The sequence below is a fragment of the Oxyura jamaicensis genome, chromosome 1 (genome assembly GCF_011077185.1).
Source record: "Oxyura jamaicensis isolate SHBP4307 breed ruddy duck chromosome 1, BPBGC_Ojam_1.0, whole genome shotgun sequence".
NCBI lineage: Eukaryota > Metazoa > Chordata > Aves > Anseriformes > Anatidae > Oxyura > Oxyura jamaicensis.
In genome coordinates, this window is record NC_048893.1 from 190,416,438 (window position 1) to 190,437,274 (window position 20,837).

The following is a 20,837-nucleotide window of genomic DNA, read 5'->3' on the forward strand; positions in this document are numbered from 1 at the left end:
TATCAGTCTCAGTTGGATTTTTATTTTATTAAAGTTTTTTATACTTTTTTATAATTACTATTTCCACAATCATAACAATTGAGTAAGATATATTCACTGTATACACTTTTAAATGATAGAATACTGGAACTGTGACACTTCTGCCGAACCCAATCATATGTAGTCTATTTTGTAACTTGACTCCTACGATAAAGCAAAATTCTTTGCTTAAGGTTTCAGAGGCATCAGTGCAAATATAAAACTTCACTTCCTCCCGGGTATTTGGATACTAGACAAAGTGAGGTACAATTGATAAGTCTTACCTCTGACTTTGCATTTGCTTTCCAACAATAAATGACGTATGTGACTTAGAAGGGGATGAATAGGACAGTTATTCAACACTCCATAGCTCCACTAAGTACTTATTTAGGCCTCCCTCCCAGAGGGGTGGAACAAGCAGTGGATTTGAATATAGCGATACATCTAGAGTATGTAATAACAAATAGTAATTTAGCATCCAGTCATCCTGATTATGTTAATTGAACATTATCACTTCTTATTTGTGCAAGGAAAGAGTATTTCAAAGGATTTGGTACAGCAGTCTGGAAATTTTAGGCAAATATGACCAAGGCCTAGCACTATCCCAGGCACCTGGGCCATAATCCCTATGATAAGATAAATTTCACAACTTCCTCATGGAAATCTCTCCCCTTCCCTGCTGATTAGTTCATCTAAATTCCATCATAAGTCTATCATCTGTGCATACTCAGTTTATGTAACAAACCTTTTAGCATAAATGCTACTTCTTCCCTCTTCTAGGTATAGTTATACCATAGTTAGCATCTTTAATGCCAATCTTTAGTTCCTAAACTAGACTTTATCTGGTAAAGATGATTTACCTGTTTATTGTCCATTCACTCAACAGGACTCTATAGTTGTTATTTTGTTTTGATTGTTTTCTAACAGTACTGGTCCCTGAGCAATGTGGTTCATAGTTCTCTCTTTTTATGAGGTATCCCTCTGGTGACCCATCACAGAACTGCATTTACAGTGTTGTTTAATCCCATCACCAGACATCGATTATAGTTCTTTCACACTACCTAGACATGCACTTTTAATTCTTAAAATTGGCATTTTTGTAATTCCATATTAAAACTTACTTCACTTATTACTGCAGTCTTGCGAAGTCATCCGCTGCTAGCTGCAGAACAGGGCCAGAACTTTTGGTCATAGATCACGAATATTGCTTTCACCCTTCCCAAGCAACAAAAAAAATGATTCAAGCTCAGTGATAGGACCAAATCTCAAGACTTCAGCATTCTGCCTTCCTCCCACAGGTCATTTCCTTCCATGCAGCGCTCCCTCAGCCTATACTCCAGCACCAATTCATAACCTTTCCAGCTTAATTTTTTGGTGGGGCCCCTGTCTCAAAGGTTTTGAGGCAGTCCAGAAATACAGGAATGCTGTATTTAGTTATTTAAAAAAAAAAAGTCTATTAAGATTATCAGAGTAACATTATCTTGTATCCCTTTGTAAACCTGCTTCCATACCTTTTCCTTCATGTTCAGAGACTGTTTAAAGCTCTTACAGCCTCATGCCACTCTATTTTTGCCCTGCAGACCTAGCATTCTTAACATGCTTTATTGAAAAAGATACAAGCAAGATGACAATTTCTTCTAAATCAAATATTGCCAAAAGCAAAATAAGTAGAATGCAGAAGTGTCTACAGAAGCAGGTAAGAATGAAAATAGATCTGGGGAGAATATAAACGTGTTCTGTATATGACACTCAGCCCTTTAGAGCAAGCCAGCAAACCCTAATGTGTATGACAGAGATGGTAGTCTTAAATACAGGAAACCTAAATGAATTTAGGTCCGCATTTGACTGGTCTCACAAAGAGTACAGAGCATATTCCTTGTGTTGATCCTACAGTGTCTAAGCGTGGGCCTGAATTAGAGTTTAGTGTTTGTGTCACTGTAAGGCACTTTGAACAAAGATGAACCTTATCTTTCAATGCTATACTTCAAAATGTCAAATCCAGTAACTCCAAAAATTTAAGGAACAAAAGGGTCTAAGTTCTGGAGGTTCTTAAGCATCTACTTAGAAGAACAATGAGGAATATAATCTCACTCTGATACTTTGTCTATTATTTGTTCTGACCTTATCCACAGAAAATGTAAAGCAGCTTGGAAACTGGTGTTGCACCAGGCCAGCTGTCAGCTGAAGGATGCTTCTGAAGTTTTAGAAGAAAAACCAAGGAAGACAGGGTTCATAAAAATAGAAAACCAACAACTGTCTGTAAAAATGGGGTACTTTCTTACCACTATTGTAGCATACTTGTCTAAAAAGTCTATAAAGTCTTTTCTAAAGACTTTATTTTTCACTGACAATTGAAGCTATCGTCCATGGGCCATTTCTCTCTGTGGAAAGAGTAGAGCATCAGTAAGTCAAACTATGCAGACCTGAAAGGAAGAGATCTTTGTGGTGAAGAGGTCCATACACTACCTGAAAGCACACGAGCAGGGAAAGCTTTGGCAAGTCCTAGGATACTAGGACCACACGCTGTCTTCAACTTGAAGAGAGCTCTGCTCAAAATGGTGGTCAATGCTCAAAAGCAAATAGAAGATACACCTCCAGCCCAAAACCAAAACCATCAGAAAACTGCTAAATAATTGTGATAAAGTTTCTTAGCTCTAGCTTTACAAGAGATCCAGCTGCTACTTGTGCTGTTGTGCCTTGCAGCATCTCAAACCAATATCGTAAACTGCAACTGCTCTGGGCTAGATCCTTTGCAGATAAGCGCCTTCACTGAAGTAAAGGCATTGCTCACTTATAGCAGCTGGGAGTATTGCCTCCTAGCTTCATCTTAGCGCAGACCTGGCCACTGAACACCAGTAACACTGAAGTTCTCACCTTCCACCTGTAAGCCATATGAACGCCTGCCACCAGCTCAAGCCGTGCGGTGGACGTGTAGTGCTGACATTTGGCAGCGTGAGCCACGGGACCAGCAGCAGGGATCCAGGCAGGTGGAAGGGCTGCTGGCTGCTGCCTCCTGGAAGACTCCTGTGACCTGCTGGTCACCAACGTTTACTGTATCAGCACTGCCAAAAAGACACAGCTCTTGAGCTTTCCTAGTGGAAGCTTTGGAAAATGCTTTCAAAGAAGGGAACAGATACGGGAAGAAGCATGAGCATGGTCAGCTAGTTCACAACTAGATACTAGTGTAACTGCTCAACTGCAGAGCATTACCAGTCAGGGCAACCACAACCATCACAGCAGAGAGTAATGGAAAGCTGTAACCTACATTAGCCTCCCTGCCAAAACTAGGTCAACAGATTTTACCCAGCAGTTTCTAGGTCAAGTTCTTCCACTGCTCAGAAAGTGGTTCAGGTGCCTCGTGGAGGAGGAAACCCCAGAGCCTCTGGGCAGCCTGTGCTAGGGCTCCGTCAATCAAACAGCACAGAAGTGCTGCCTGGGGCTCAGAGGGAGCCTTCTGGGTGCCTGTTTGTGCCCACTGCTTCCTGTCCTGGCACCATGCATCACGTTTTAGTCTTCCCCAGTTCCCTGTTCAAGCACAGGGCTTATATGGTAACACTTCATGTGAGCCTGACCCCTCCAGTTCTGCCAACTCTCATCTTAATTGGTAGAAAGTTTACATGGTTCTACTATTATTGCTTTATGAGCAATAAATGAACATAAATTTGAACATAAATTTCAAATCATGCACATTACGCTTCATCAAGCTTTTTATAATCCTTTGCAAGTTCTTAAGTTGCTGCATTAACCAAAAGCACCTGTAGAAACTAAAAAAGCAGAAAAGCAAAAGGATGTTAATCAAAGCTGCTTAAAACCAAATGCAATTTTTTAAATATTTACACTTCTAAACTGCAAAAATAAAAGAGGAATATGTACATATAATAAAGTCGGATAAATGCACAGTTAGAGTCCTGTGTAGTGCAAGGTAGCACATCAAAGCATTACAGTAAGCAGGGTGCCAGCTACTGTGCAGCATTAAAACACAGCACTGCAGAAATTATGGAAGAATGGGTGAAGCCACAAGTCAGTGTTACTTATTTTTAGTGTGAAATCAGTGGAGAGCCAATCGATTCTTCCCCTCTCCTCAACTCCCCCAGACAGCAAAGCAAGGGTACTTCAAAAATCATATCCCCAGTATTGCCCTGAAAGGGACTCTACGGACTGCATGGACACAGGGCAAAGAGCAACAGATGAAAACCAAAATGCATTTGTATCTTTCTTTGCAAAATTGCCCCACTAAATTTAGTGATTTACAGTACTACTGGTGGCAACACAATCTGCTAAAATCAGTTTCATTTGTATAATTAACTCAAACAAAATGTCTTAAAAAAAAATTGTTGTTGTTGGTTTGTTTGTTTGTTTCCTTTTTAGCTAGCCAGAACTTCGATTCCATGCTGTGGCTGTGATTGTTACCAGCTCCATGCAGCCTAAATTCCAAACTCAATGGGAAACTTTCCCAAGATGGCAGCTCATTAAGCCAGGAGACCCTGAGGTTTCTCTTAGAGACTTCGATGGGATGCTTCCACTAAGTTACAGTGCAGATGTACAATAGGAAAGATCTATACAAATGCCAACTTTGTGACATCTCTAAATATGAATGGAAATGTATTTTCTAGTGACAAGCACCTCCCTGTTTAATGCAGGTCTTGCTCTAAACACTAAGCAACCGTTTTGCAGGGTAAGGCGCTACAACCACAACGTACATGGCCAGCACAGGTTCTTTCTTAGGTATAGACTTCACTACCTTCATACACAAGTTGCTCCTTTTACAACAGATAACGGGTACAGATAAGAGCCAGATATGAAGTGATGAGAACCAGTTACATGTGCACACTCATCCTGGAACCAGAGGATCAGCATTTTCACATCACACTAGAGTATAAGATACTGAAATACCAATAAACACGTCTTATTGCTGGCAGGGCTGAAGATCGAGAAGCCTGTACTTGGGCACTAGCACAACTTGGAAAGACCGGTTTCACAAAGTCTGACAAATTGACAACGTAACATCCTTGAAAAATACCGATGAACATTTCCCCCCCGTAGGTATCTAATATGCGAGTCCATGTATCCAGAGCAGAAAAGGGTAAAGAACCAACCATTAAGGGAACAGGAGACATTGGATTACCCGTTTATAACACAAGCCCCAGGACTTCATAGGAGGTTGGAGGATCCTATTTAGTTGCACAATCACTGTAAACTTTCAAATACAGAAAAGTAGTTTCGCATTTTAATCCTCAGCATAAACGTTACACGGCTGCATAGCTACCCTCCGTTTCATCTCTAAGATCCTGAGATATGGCCAGGATTTCTACTCTGAAAAATCAAGACAGAACAAAGTACCAGATGCTGTTTGTTTCCAAAGAGCACAGCAAAAAAAAAATACCACAACTTCTAACAGGAAGAGTTTAGTCACTGCAGCCTGCAGAGAATATCCAACAATGGGAACAGAATGAACAAGCACTCATTTACTAAGTAGAAATATTTTAATTCAGCATTCATATAAACTATTATCAATACACATTACACAAATATCTCAACACAAAGTTTTTAAAAGTCTCACTGTTCCTGCAACAGTTTGCCTCTTTTCTCCGCCCTGTCCACAAGAAAGCCAAAACAGAACTGTAACGGTAGCTGAAGTTTACTGTTAATAAACAGCCATCTTAACTGCACATCCTGTACTCAGTTTACAAGGCAAGGATCTTGGTTTGCAGGGGTGGCCTCTGCAACATCAGGGACAGTTCTAGTCAGTTCCAGAATGGACTCACTGCTGGATGAACTGAGACGATGAGTAACCCTGGTTGCACCTCTGATGGCATGTTAAAGAAAGGGAAAAAACTGCACAGCAGCAGCTGAGTGAGAGAGAAGCAAGAAAATGAACTAAACAGCCCCACGGACACCAAAGTCAGTGAGGGAGAGGGAGAAGGTGCTCCAGGTGCAAGAGTACAGGTTGCCCTGTAGAAAAGTTTCCACAGGTTGCCTGTGGAAAAGACTGGTGGAGCAGGCTGTCCTCCTGTAGCCCACAGAAGACCACATCAGAGCAGCCATCCTACCTACAGCTCGTGGTGAACACCGTGCCACAGCAGGTAGATGCACCCTGAAGGAGGCTGCAGCCCATGGAACACCCACTGAGGAAGGCTCCCCACCAGGGACTGTCACCCTAGAAAGGAACACACACTGAAGCAAATTTTCTGCCAGGAAATGCAGTAAAGACCTGTGCTGGAACAATTCTTGAAGAACTGGAGCCCATGGGAAGGACCCATGCTGGAGCAGGTGAGAAGCACGAGTAGGCAGGAGCAGCAGAGACAAGTGGTACAAACTGACTGCAACCCCCACTCCCCCTAAGGGCAGGAAAGAGGTAGAAGAGTTAGAAGTAAAGCTGAACCTGGGAAAACGAGGCAGGTAATTTTTTTCCACTTTTCAGTTCTCACTATCCCATTCTTATTAATCGGCAATAAATTAATTTAGTCTTCCTCCCTGTCAAGTCTGTTTCACCCATGACAGTGATTTTTGAGCAATGTCCCTGTCCTTATCTTGATTTATCAGGCTTTTTCATATTTCCTTGCCTCACGTTGCTGAGGGTAAGTGAAAGTGCAGCATGTTGGGCACCTGGCAACCAGCCAAGTTAAGCTCACCACACATCCAGATAAAAGAAACCCATGACAAGAGCTATGCCAGGCTCCATTTTAGGAACTTGACAAGAAAAGTCTTTTTTTTATTATTATTCAAACAGATAAGGGCATACTAATCAAGTTACTTTCCTTAGAAAGGAAAGCTACAGAAACATCACCTTAGTAGTGAGTTAGTTTTATAAATAGAAATGGTCTTTGGCAAGGAAGACCCAGTATATTCATAATGTTGATATACTTCATTACACAACAGTGTTAGGTAGCTGATTAATCATCTTCTTTAACCCAATTTTCCATTCTCAAGACTTTGCTGGCTTAAGCTTCAGTGCCTGGCAGATGACTTTTTGCAAGTTTCCTTCCTTATGAAAGGAAAGTACGAACTGTGCCCTTTATCGTTCCCCTGCAAATAGGGCATTTTCTGAGGGATGGTGCACATTCTTTGCAGACTACTAGGTGACCACATGGAATAAAAACAATGGAAACTTCTTTGTCCATGCAAACTTTACATGTTCTTTCTTCTTGCAGTCTCCTCAGTTGTTCTTCCATAGGTAAACCTGGAAAAAAGTTAACCTTTTAAGAAGCCTGAATACGTACATTCTACTTAGAAAGCAGATTGGAAAATAAAGGGTGAAACTGAACGTGACTATGTTCACCAAACATAGATGGCAGTGAGAAAATAAGCACACTTTCCAGAGCTCAGAAACCAGCGTGCAAGGAACCAGTCTGTACTTTCCATTTCTAAGGGACAACAAACAGCTCAGGGACTAGAGACCAGCTATAGTTCTTGAGACTTATGTTTATATTTCAGCATATGCTGTACTTTTTGTGTTTGGATATTAGAAGCACAGAGCACAACGGCCGGTGGAAGTGAGCTATATTCAGATTTGTATACTTTTCCACAAGTCTGTTAACATATTAAGTTTCATATGCATCTGAACTAGAAGAGTAAGAATCAGAGCTAACTCAAACTCATGTCTGACAAGTTTATCTGTCCAGCTGTTGGCAAAACAAGATCTAAGGACAGTTATAACCCACTTTGGAAAAGTAAAAATCATGGTACCTCCTATGAAACGCTAGCCTATTATTTATTGCTTGATCCCTACCAAATGCCTTCGTGAGAACTTGTACCAGGACCAAGTCCAGCATGTGCCTGAATTTCTTGAGCTCCAGAAAACCCAACCTCCTAGTTCAAAGGGACCAATGTAAGGCACAAGGTATAGTTTACAGTAAGGCAAACAGACTTACGTAAAAGCCCGCACAACATGCACTTAAGATGTGCTTATCTCAAAATTACCAATATAAACCAGGGAGAGGGTAAAGCATAAAAAGTTCATTTCTTAACCAGTTAATCTCTTTTTAGGATGTTAGCCAATTGTCCCAAGATACCCTTTAAAGTAAGAAAGTAGAGTTTAAGATACCTGACACATCTTCTGTGGGAACATACTTCATGCTCTTCTCCACTAAAAGAAAATGAACAACCAAGTCAGTTCACTTATCTATATCCTAACAGCATCTGACTTTTATCTTTAGACTGCAAGACAGCACTAATTAGTCTTTGATAAACTTACATCCTTTAAGAAAAATGACATACCAAATAAATCTTTGTAGAGTACAGGGTCACAATCTCGTAGACAGTTTCTGAATATGCTGGCTGCTGCATTTCCTTTCACTAGAACTGTGTCTATCAGTTCCCTTGCTTGCAATGCTGTCTGAGTCTTTTGTTTAATAACGTCATGCTCGAGTTCCGTTATCACTTTAGCTGACAGTAAACTCCCAAGGATTGGAAGCACGCATGTTAAACGCTGGAATAAAGCCATTCGGTTCTTCCGGATTAAGGTCAAATCATCTGGAATAAAAAGGGGATTGGATGCTTGTTAGGAACACAGTACTCCAAGTTGCATTTTTGCTTAGTAACTGACACATTCTATAAACTCTGCTTGAAATGTTCACTTACTATAGAGCATTAAGACCTCAAGAAGTTTTAGCAGTACTTACATAAAGAGCGTACTTAAGAAAACCAAATACAAGCAGCTTTTGAGCTGAAGCCTTTTCATCAACAAGGCCTCCTGCTCCCATCTCTAGATTAAATGATTTGAGGGGATCTTGTCTAACTTCATACTAGCTATGCTCTCTGTGGAACTGCAAAGAAAAGAAGTGGAACACCTCTGCATAACAGTAATGCTAACTCACTGACAACTGACAGGTTACCTTCAGTCAGTGACGGTCAAAACAATGACCAAGGCGTAGATGGGATCAAGAGGTGTCCAACAGAACTATGTGCAAGCAAACTGGAAGCATAACACAACTAGATTCATTTTTTTTTTTTTTAAATATAGTCTATCACAATTTTAAAAACAAATTCTCTTGAAGATTTAATGGTTGAATCCATCTCCGCTTTTGTGGCAAAATATACAAGTAGGAAGGAAGCCATTTTAATTCAACTTGTAGTTGAGAAGTTTCATTACTGCTACAAAGACTAAAAATACATGGGGGAGGGGGTGTCTTCAAAAAATTTACAGTCTTGAAGCAATAGGGAACATAAAAGGTGCCTCAAATAAATACCATTCAATACCTGACCTACATTGTTGTTTCAGACAGAAAAGCTGACCTTTGACAATCTTACAGAACCTAAACTTGTAAAAGTCAGCCAGCTCCTAGAACAGGAAAATGTTAGCTGACCATTTCAAGTACCTTAAAAAGCAGGCAAATTTGGAAGGAAAAATTTAAAAAAGTATGTTAAAGTACTTTGTTTCCATTTATTAAATTAGTAGTGATATAAAGGCACACAAAGTTATTAAAAAATATCGCTTTGTTCCTGTGGAAAGAATAAGGTGATTCTCAACTCTTGGAACCTCTATGAACCATCTTCCTGAAAGGGAAAGAAATAATTACGAGACTGCTAGCTATACAGATTGCCAAATAATGCTCTTAAAGAAATTGATTCTAAGAACAAGTAAATTAAATCACTTTGTGAATAAAAACATTTATAAAAATCAGGCCAGAAAGCAGAACAATACAAACCACTTCTGCTTTCACTTTTATTCATGCCTTATGCATACCTGATGCCGCTTCTTCAAACTGTCTCTCTTTCTCTTCTTCCCTCTTCTCATCTTCAGCAGTGAGCAAGTCAGACACAAGATCATTAACAGTCTTGTAGTTTTCTTCAGTGGCCAAGATTTTACTTTGCACTGTTTGCTTTATCAGCCGTCTGCTGAATCCCATCTCCAAGGCAGCTTTAACTACAGGTGTGTTCATCATGATTGCATCTTCTGAATGATTCTCTCCAGGTTCAAAACGAATGACTAATCAAAAAAGAAAATCACTGTGTATAAGGTGAAGAACAGAATACTCACACAACCTACAAGTCAACACATCATTACCTACACGCAATACCTAACATTAAAAAGTTAGGTAATTTCAATGGTTAAACAGACTTTTTTTTTTTAGTAATTGGTTTCCATTTTTAAAACTTAGTCACTTGCATTCAGTTGGACTAAATCCATGACAAACTTAGATTCATGTCAGGCTTTTACATAAAAAAAGCCTAGCATACTCCAAGAATGTACAGAGACTCCTATTGTGTCTTCAGGTTGTCATTCCCTCCTTCCCCCCCACACACATTTAGTCATGTCTAACTTTAGCCTTAAAAAGCATCTTGAGTTAGAAACTCAAAATTCGGGGCTTCTAGTGCAAGCAATTGTTCAATTTAGCTCTTGATCAATCCATCCATCCATCTTACTAAGCACCAGGCAGATGGGACTGACTCACCATCCTCAACCAGCAGGGACAATAGTATCTCCTACTTACCCTCTGGGAGGAGTTTATTGCCACTGGAGCTGGAGCTCCACTCACAATAGAACTCAAAGACTTCACTTTAACAGCTTGTCCTACCCTTTCTCCAACTGCTGCCACTCAGCTCACTATTTACCTAGCTCCATGCCTAAAAATGGAGTTGCATTAACTGCATGACACCTTCAGCAACTATTCCACCAAGGTCAATACCACAGATCAATTCAGCAAACTCCAGCTTGACTTGTTTCTGTTTAACCCAACAATGAACAAAAAATAAAGGAAGTGCCAAGCATTCAAAACTAAAATCTAAGCAAGATATGGCAGTATGTAAACAAGGAAAATGAAAGCTGGTATGTCTCAAAGGAGCTTCCTTAAAGTCTGTTCTTTAGTGTTACATAGACAGTTACAGTATTGTTGTTCCCAAGAAAGCCTAAGATTCGCTAAATAAATTAGTTTTGGAGAGCCTATCATTAAGTCTGCAAAGTGCTGAGGGTCTTCAAAAAGATGCTTTTCATGTTATATTAATATACATACTTGGGGGATCGATGTTTTCATCTACAGGCGTATCAGAAGTTGACAAGAGCTGTAAAATGCAATGAAATTGCATTAGTATCCAAGAATTGCTTCTACATACCATTCTAGCAACTTTTTGTCTCAATAAGTTGGTCTGGGCTTTTTATCTGAATGGTATCAGTTAAGTATTTTTACATATGGCTACACAAGTCTCAATTTCTACAACTACATAACCAATATAAAGTTAGTGCTGACCACTTCTATTAAGAGGGTTTTGGCTTGTTCTTGCCCTATCTTGTATGGATAATAATTCAGCTGTGAGGAGCTGCACAGACAATTAAGAACTCCATGTGACAGGCTTCTGAAATACCAATTGCTGATCTGCACTATTCGCCGAAACTCACATAATCATAACTTCCTTCTCCTGACACAGAGGCTCAAAGGATCTCATTGCCTCGTGATGAGGAGCAAAGGTTTGCCTGTAAATGACCGGGTGTTGTAACCCCTGAATTACTACTATAATATTATACTACCTACTTAATAATTTCTCATTAAACTCCTTCCATGAGTAACCCTGTACAGGGTAAGTTCCAATATTTCAGTTCCTTTAGCCATGGTTCAGCACTGCTTTTGTTTTTTAGTGCCCAGAAAGAGCATTTGCCACGTGAGAAACTTAGTAGAAATATATAGAGAAGGCAGAATGATGTATGACACTCCCCAAAAGAGCACAGCACTCTTCAACAAGTGAAAAAGCAAAGTTACAAAATAGGAAGGTTTACCTGTTCAAGCAGATGGGGAAACCTGGCCTGAATCTGGCTTACAAACTCTCCTCCTTTTACACGAAGCAGATACTCACACCTGAAACACGGGCAAAAATTTATTCAATTATACTTTCTGTTTCCCAGTAAGAAGAAAACCAAAGAAGAATGAAACTGTCTACTATAGCACAGAATAATTTAAATGCATGTTTCATGCTCAGTGAAGGAAGAGAAGAGTTTTCTTAACTGGAAGCTTGACGTAGCCTAGTATCTGGTAACGCTTCAATAAAGTTTGTCAGTGACATTCAGCAGTCAGTAGTCTTAGGTATATAAATGCAGCAGCTTTATGTTATGCCACCACTTTTAATCAAAATGACACATCATAAGAAATGATACTATGTCAGCTTCATTGCAAAATGCAGTGATAAAGTTTCTAATTCACCTTCTCATTGTTCTCTCTCTTACTCAAATCATTCAAAAAAAATTTATCAAAATTCAACACCACTACCAAAGCCAGATCTGCTTCACGAATGTCGAGTTTTATCTCTTTTTAAGTACATTTATTGACCAGACATAACAGAGGGAAACAAAGAAGTCACTTAACTGTACAAACATCCTGTATCCAACAGGAGCTGGTAAATTGCCTTTGAAAGATTAGGTAGAGTGTAAAGAATAATTATTCACTTTCCTGAAATTAAGTGCAGCTATTTCTGTCATTAATGAACATGGAGGTTTCCACAGGCTCATACAGCAGTCAGGTATGCAACTGCCATTTAATTATAGGGAACATATTCACAAGTTATTTCTGTCATTTTTCCAACAGAGACATGTTAACAGTCACTGAAACCTTTTTCACAATCCTTCCTACACCTAGGAGACTAAACCACACCTGCCGAAAGGCTCATTAAAGAACATTCCATGTGTGCACGGAACTAGACTGAAGTTCAAAATTCTTTCTAACTCAGTGCTCAGAAGCCTTTTTTCTTCCCAGCCTGCTTGCTGAGTGCTTCCGTTATCTACATATGCTCACTAAGAATGCAGCATCACTTGCTAACAGTGATTTGGGGATGCACACAGCTTTTAGTTATGAAGGGGAAAGACTTAAGTATCATGCTTAATGAAGAAGCATTTTAAGACACCTTTAGCACTTCAGAGCGTTTAAAAAGAGGAACATGAAATACATCCAAGTGATAGGATGAATTTGTACACTATATGACGAAATTAAAAACATTCAGTGCAGTATATAGCTACCAAAATTAAAAGTACTTAAGCAGTAAGGATGTGAACAAATTATGATAGTTTGCAAGTTACCTTGGAAACCATTTTGCATGCTCAATCCATGGATCATCTCCAGATTCCCAGCACCTTAACCCACCATCACAGCAAAAACACTTGACATCATCGTTGCGACCTTTAAAAAACAAGGTGAAGTATGTAGCAAACATTTACACAGGTTACTTTAAAACAAATGTTGAAACAGCAGTATGAATAAAATTGGAGATACCAGGTTTCCTTACTTACCTACGTAGTAAAAGCCAGCATCCGCAAGCTGTTCAGGTTGAACTGTAATCCTAGTTGGCCAATTTATGAATGTTTTAACACGTGCTTCATGGGTCTGCATGCTCACATTTGAAACATTGAAACTTGTTTGGTCTCGGGTGAGATTTTCCACAAAAGGGCAGTTAGGAAAGTGTCTCCGATGCTCTGACAAGGCATTATCTTTTGGTTCCCAGTTACTCAACTGACCGCCACAGGAGAAACAAGCAACTTTGTCTCCTGTCCCCAGGTAATAAAGTCCAGCCTTTGCCAGATCAGTGGGCGAGAGAAACATCAGGGGCCATGCATGAAAAGTGCGTAGTCTAGCTTCTTCAGTACTCATTGAAGGATTGTGAGGCTTAGGTCTTAAGTGTGAGAGGTCTTCAACAGCCCTAGTAGTTACTGGGTCTTGAGGAAAACTGGAAAAAGAGCCACTGAAATAGCCAACTTGTTCAAAGCTTGGAGAAAGCGTCATGGAATGTAGAGATGATGAGAGACCGCTTGTGACCAGAGGTGAAAAGGCAGAATGAGAGGACAGCCCGAGGTTGTTCACCGAAATCATGTCCTGAACAAAACTGCAGCTAGGATACAGCTGTTTGTGCTTTTCCATAGCATTATCTCCTGGTTGCCAGTTGTCCAACACCAAGCCACAACTGAAGCATTTAACTTTATCTTGCACACCAGTGTAATAAAACCCAGCCCGGGCAAGGCTCCGTTCTGACACTGGCACATTAACAGGGAAAGTAGAGAATGTTGACATTCTGTAGAGTTCACAGGATACATCGTATTTCAGTTCACCACACAGAGCACTCTGCTTCATCATGCTAGCCAAGAAAGGGCTATTTTCCATTATGTTCATAATGGAGTATTATTGGAAAAATGGGACAAGTCTTCCTCTGGGAGGTAGTTGTGTGCATTAAAGGCAATTCTGAGTAACCCCTGCCTGTGTAAAAGTAAGAACCTGAAAATGAAATATTTATGTGCAACTTTCAATACAGGTACGAATAGAATTAGCCACATGATTAACAGACTTCAAACATTTGCTGAGTTCTTGTGTCTACACAACTGCTTTTGCACAAAAGCTCATCTATCCCATCAACTATTAAAGAAAGCATGTTTAAAAGGACAAGGACTGTCCCTTGAACTACACATGCATCACATGCTTTCCTTGTGCTTTGTATCTGGGAGAGCAGCGCCAATTAGTCAGGCTAGTAGAGGCTGGGTCCAGAGGGCAAAACCTCAGATGGGTTTATCAAAATCCTTTGTCAATAAAGAAACTAAAACTAGGGGGGGGGGGGAGAGGGGGGGTTCAAATAAAATGAAATAGTATGTTACAGTTCAAAATGATGTCAAGTGGTTTAGGATCTACTGCACCCTAGACAACTATACACATGCAAAATTTTAGTTTTTAACTCTCATTACGAAACTGAAAGTAACAGCTTCTTAAACTCAAAAGAGCCCCTGAACTGACAGTACTGGATTGATCTGGTATATTTGCTACTACTGAACTGCCACAAACACCTTCAACATCTGCCTATTGTTGTAGCCATTGTTAAGACTTAAGAAGTTAGTTTCTACTCAACTTCAAGTATATCAAATATTCAGCTATGAGATGCATAAATCCTATGCACTGCCTCTGACAAGAACATACTGCCTTAATGAGCCCCAGGCTTTTCTGTCTGTAACACTGTCAGCACAGGCTGAACAGAGCGTTTCAGTTTTAACCTGGTGCCTTAGTTACAAGTATGCACTTATCACATTTAACATAAATAAATTGCTTTGTGTCAGGACATTCTAATGCTTTGTATCTATAAATTAAGTTTTTTCTGTATGCCATATTTATAAAACAAACAAACCTCAAACAAAGGAAAAAAAAAAAAGCTTTAGTTTCTTTATTGTGCACAGAACTACCTCCCAGAGTTCAGACTGAAGTCCCTTCTAAGGTGCCTACGTCTCCATATTTGATAATGACTGTTCACAAGAAGAAACTGTAGATGTCTATAGCCTCAATGAACACTTTTGGGTGGAACAAAACCTGTAAAGAAGAAACAGTGTTTCAAGAAAATGCAAAGCAATGTGCACATAATATCGACATAAACAAACCACACAAACTGAAGCACTAAAATCACAGAGGAAGCTTTTTTGAGATGTCAGCTAGTTAGTTTCAGGAAGTCGACTTTACGTACTGTCACATGGAGTGGATTTTTCACAACTTGCCTGCTACTGACACATGCAAAACTGTTTAATCCACAAACAGAAGTGTTTGGCAGATGGATGAATCAGGCTGCTTGGTCACAAGCTGTATCAGCATAAATAGAGGAAAAATCTTGTACAGTAGACATTTAAATTTGCTTAAGGCTGCAGAATCTCAATCAATAAAGACCCGATTTTATTATACTGGCTTATATTAAGGCTATTGAAACTTCTTATTTAGCTAGGTCTGTTTATATTTAAAGGGTAACTTCAGAAAAATTTGGAACTTCACCAAAAATTTCAGTCAAGAACACACATTTTTAAATATATATAATTATATGAACATATATATATATATATATGTATATAGCAGTCTGTTCTGCAGTATCTATTTGTAACAAGTTCTTCCAGGAAAGACTCAAAATGGATGTATTTGTCACAATGACACAGCCTTAGAAAAGTCCCCTAGAGGAAAACTGTGCATTTCCTAGCTCTTACCATGGTCACCCACCCTATTAGTGCCCCCACTAATTTCCTAATCCCTGAGGAAGTGATTAACAACTGCAAAAAGGCCACGTGCAGCTGGGACTGAGATGTCAAGGTCTGTGCACAATGCTAGTCCAAAAAGTCTCACGACTGGGAAAAGCCAAAATAAGCGAGTTATACCACAGCACGATGATATATCCCTAGGAATCCCTTCCTGCTCAGGCTGTTACCTGATCACACTCCTCTGGTGTTACCGTGCCTCGATGCCCACAACCTCCCGGCCACCAAACCTCGTGTGCCCCCCCGGTTACCCCGCAGCGACACCGAGAAGCTAATTAAGCCCAAATAAGTCTTATTTAACGAGCCCAACACCACGCAAGGGGAAAGCGAGCTGGCTCAGGCGCTGCCGACGCCGAGCAGGGACACACAGCTCCTCGGGGGGAGCTGCCACACAGCACCAGAGCCCCCTCAAGACCCCTCCTTCACCCCCCGTCCCTGTCCCCATCCTCCCCGTTCCGCGAGGCGTCTCCCCGGCTCCCCGCAGCAGGCCGCGTCCCACACCCCCGAGCCCGCAGCCCCTCACTCACGGCCTCCGCTCGAGCCCCTCGCAGCAGGCGGCCGGGCTGCGCGCCCCAGCCTATATGGGGCGCCCGGCCACGGGGCTCAGGGGGAGCGGAGCCCCCTCGGGCACCGCCCCGGCCCGGGGAAGTCCGTCCACGGTGGTGGTGACGCTGGTAAAGCCCCGGGAGCGGCGGAGCGCATGCGTTGCCCGAAGGCAGAGGGCGGCCACCGCCTCCTCCTCCTTCGTCCCGCCCGCCTGAGATGGCGGCGGGGGCTCCCTGCCCCTCCGTCTGCGTGGCGGTGTCCGGGGGAAGGCGCGGTGCTGCGGGCCCTCAGCGCCCCTCGGCGCCCTTCTCAGCCCCCCGGAACGGGGCTCGGTCCCCGCCGGGGTGAGCGGGAACGCTCGGTACTTTCCTAGCGGGCGGGGAAAGCCCCGGGAGCGGTGTGCTTCCCGCTCCGCCCCGGGGCTTTCCAGGCTCCTTCCTGCGCCGTGCGGGACCGGCGGCAGGCGGGCGGGGGTCGAGGCGCCGGGGTGCCGCCGGGGTGCCGCCGGGGTGCCGCCGGTCCTGACTGGACCCGAGCTGAGGGGGGCGGCCCCGGAGGTTAAACCTCGGGGCTGAACGTGTCAGGGGAAGGCAGTGAAAGTCGCGGCGGGGAGGCAAAACTGCGCGTTTCCATCAGAGAGGTTTAGGACGGTGCCTGCACGTAAAAGTCTGAAAAACTTCCACAGGAGGTACCATAATACTGACCGGCGCTCAAAATCTCCCGGCGAAATTACGATATGACGTTTCCTATAAAGAAACGGCAGCTAGAAGGTGAAAAAGCCCCGCTTGGTGCATTTGTGATGACAGCGATTTTACACAACTGAGAACTGAAGGGTAAAAATAAAGGAAGCATGACCGAAGAGCGCGTTATGACACTGACGGGTGTTTTTTTGTAACTGAGTTCCAGTAAGGTGAATTTGCAAAAGACTCATTCATATCTTTTCTAAAATGGTTTCAAATTTCCTGTCATATGCGATGATGCTAATCAATAATAATACCGAGTCAAATTTCAGACATCTGAGTGCAGTAAGGCAGTAGTGGAACACCATTTCCCTTCCCTTAAGTCTTGACATAGAAATGTTTCAGCACTTGCTAAGCAAAAAAGAAAAACAATCGTAAAGCTTAAAATTGTTATCAGATCACTGACGTGTCATTTTAAGGAAGCTTCTGACATTGAGAAGACAACAGTCGGGGTTCAAAAATGGACTCAGCTTTCCAAACACCGTAGCTGAAGATGGATAGAGTGTGGGGTTTCAGGTTTGTTGCACACAGGGAACTCAGTGTCACATAAGCACCTGAGCTCTGTGTATATGTGTATGCATGCCTTTAATTGCAGCTGCTAAAACATTTGATTTCATGGAGCAAGCTGGTGATGTTCTCAGCTTGGGATTTCAAGCAGGAGTTCCCAAATAAAGTTAGGTTTAAACTATTGCTATACGTTCCAGGTAGCCTCTTGACTGTTAACCATACATTCTCCCAAAGCTCTTTAATTCAATGTTTCACCCTCTCTCTGTCCTGCAGTGCTTCCCCGCTTTGTGCCACTCCGTGAAATCAGAAGAAAACTAAAGGTTTCTTAGCACTGAAATTCCCTAGGAGTGATGCTTTACCAGCAGCATCCCGTCCCCAGCCTCAGCATGGGACCAAGGAAATTCTCCAGAGACAGAGGACAGGCAGGGACAGAGGAGTGCAGGAGGAGTGCTTTAGACCTATGCAAGCTAAAAGCAGCACATGCACAACGCGAGCATTCCTTTCACTGATTGCATCAGTTTGAAGATCACAGACTTGACCTAAGAAACAGTAGGATAAACAAGATGCTCTACTTTGCAGATTCTTTGCTCTGGAGAAGGGGAAGGAAGGCTGTATTAGGATAAAGCTCTCCTGAACCAAAGGGTACTGCTCTCTTAGCAAGTCCCATGTAATCATAGAGGTGACAGTGCTAATAAAAGTGTGGGTGCCACATTACCAGTGCTTGTGAAAATAAACCTAATGACAGTGTTGGCTGAAATAGCAAAGGTGATATAGCCAGTTTCTGGAGGTGGAACATGGTGACCCTGCAGCATGAGTGCATGATGAATGCCAGCAATAAGTAGGACAGACAGGCCAGGAAGCAGCTGATGGGACTGCACATCCAGAAATCTCCAGGAGGCCTGATGAATGTCTGTCCATGCCAGGATCCATCTCTTGATTCCTTCACCAGTTTACCATCTTCCACAGCATTAAAACATCTTGCTTTAATGGTGCCTCTTTAACATATGCCTAAACATCCCTGAATGGGAGGGGGTAAAAACACACTGTTTGCCTTTCCATTGCTACTGCTTTGCTCTCCCTTAAATTACAGGGGTAATACTGTTACCTAGTTTTTCACCACCATAAGTGACTATCTCAGAGTATCTCACTAGGATTTCAACTTTACCAATACCCGCTCTGGATATGCTTGGATACTGACAGTGATTTTCTCTCAGATGATTTCTAGAGATACAAGCAGCTCAAAGCAGCAAATTCATCATGTCTGGGCTACCAAGGATGAGATACAACATAATCTGCTATTTCAGTAATAGTGCTCTGGTCTTTAGCCAAGAATGCACCCCTACTTGTTTTTTTTGTCTTAGGGAAAAACATTCAGTTAGGTGAAGAAAAGTACTGCCTAGAACATCGCTTGTATAACTTCAACCATATGTACAGTATATCTATAGCCTGCTTGGCTGTCAATTTATAGAAACTAACAAAAGTATCTAAATTCCAAGCTGCTTTTAGGAGCGAGAAAGCATTTCTCTAAGGCCTTACAGTGCTTCATCGGGGAGCCATGCAGCCCCACCAGTGAAGGAGACTCCTGCACCTGCTCTTCCAGTCATCTAAATCCACCTATAAAACTCCATACTTGTATTAAAAAGAAAGAAGAGTTATCGCCAGCTAGCGTCCACACTTTTCAGCTTCCAAAAGGTATCAAAAGCTGCTATGGAGCGTGTTCTAGCCGCTGTGCTGATGCTACTTATTTTGAATCAGTAGCTGCCATTCACAGTTCATTGGTAGTGTCGCCCCCTTTCCATCAGTAAAGAGGTAGGTTTTGTTTGTTAAACTGATCTAAGATGGCAATTAGCATGACAGAAAAAAATAGTGAGCAAATGTTCTTTGGAAGATGTGGCTTATCAACTCTTTCAAAATATTAGAGGAAGATAATGATGAAATAGGAAAAAAACAAAACAACAACAACAAAAAAAAAACACAGATGTTAAGGGTGACTTAGGAAAAGCCAGAATGGGACAGATTATTTATCTACAAATTATTACCTACATTATTATTATCTACAAATTATTTATTGTAGATAAAGTAGTAGGACCTATTTGTTTTAGAAATGAAGCCAAACCCCAAGAGCAAAGCAGTTCTGACATCTTACAGACATGACATCAGACAAACTGTGTTTGAAGAATACAAACTGCTTCCCACTTCGCTCCAACTAAACACAGCAACAGGGCACCTATGTCTAGACCAGCAATAACTATTACTTTAATTTTGTGATGAGACTGAATTAACTGCATTTGGGCACATAGCAAAACAAAAAAATAAAGCACATATCTCACAAAGGACAAATATCATATCTAGACAGTAAGGGTATCATGACTCATTGTAATAACCTGTAATGTTCAAGAAAAAGAAAAAAGCCTTCATCTTGCAGCTCCCATACTGAAGGTCAGTACATTCACCATCCAGAACGTTTCCATTAGCTGTGCAGCCAGACAGTTCTGTTTTGCACATCCTCCTACACAACGGAGCACAAGAACAAATGTTAAAGTTTGCCTAAATCTGTTGTGGGTTTTATTTCATCACTTTCAGTGCAAAGAAGAACTTCTCCCACAAGACATAATTAGTCTCAAGAATATATCAGAACCACACTGAATAAGCTGAAGCTTTTACATCAATAAAAAACTTTCTTTCATTGTTACTTGCTTGGAGAGTCACAGGAAAATTTGGTAAATTTCACATTCGGTTCCCTTTTTAGATTTGAGAAGCTGTTCGCTTTTCCATTTTTTATTCTTTGCTTCTAGGAAGACTGCTGATGGTTTAATAAACCTTACATTCAGCAGGAGAAAAAATCCTGAAAAATGCCAAAGCAGAGATGACTGGGCTAAAATAAATCAAGTTTATGTGGAAAAGAGGACCACGTACATCGAGGAAATTGAAAGGCTGCTATTCAGCTGCACTGACTTGTTTAAATTCAGGGCTCCTCATTCCTGCTTCCATCAGAGGTGCTGTCTTTCTGAACAGCAGATTGTCTATGTTGACTCAAAGTTACTTCCTGCTCTTGTAATATG

General features: G+C 41.4%; 1 protein-coding gene across 1 annotated transcript; it reads right to left on the reverse strand.

Moving 5' to 3' along the window:
- Window positions 1-6,736: 6,736 nt before the first annotated feature.
- LOC118167957 (inhibitor of apoptosis protein) lies at window positions 6,737-16,728 on the reverse strand. The gene is made up of 9 exons (XM_035327964.1): window positions 16,510-16,728; window positions 13,229-15,278; window positions 13,019-13,118; window positions 11,729-11,807; window positions 10,971-11,019; window positions 9,704-9,946; window positions 8,236-8,490; window positions 8,063-8,104; window positions 6,737-7,198 (listed from the first exon to the last, which is right to left on the reverse strand). Exons 2-9 carry the CDS (start codon window positions 14,100-14,102, stop codon window positions 7,005-7,007), a joined length of 1,836 nt encoding a protein of 611 aa, XP_035183855.1. The 5' UTR covers window positions 14,103-15,278; window positions 16,510-16,728; the 3' UTR covers window positions 6,737-7,004.
- Window positions 16,729-20,837: the final 4,109 nt, after the last annotated feature.

What these genes read in the sequence shown, in the direction of transcription:
- LOC118167957 (XM_035327964.1), bottom strand. Translation starts at nt 14,102, where the DNA reads ATGAACATAATGGAAAATAGCCCTTTCTTGGCTAGCATGATGAAGCAG. An exon ending in TGCTGGCTTTTACTACGTAG is followed by an intron (nt 13,119 to 13,228) that starts GTAAGTAAGGAA and finishes TGTTTTTTAAAG; the next exon opens with GTCGCAACGATGATGTCAAG. An exon ending in TGAAAACATCGATCCCCCAA is followed by an intron (nt 9,947 to 10,970) that starts GTATGTATATTA and finishes TTTTTTGATTAG; the next exon opens with TCATTCGTTTTGAACCTGGA.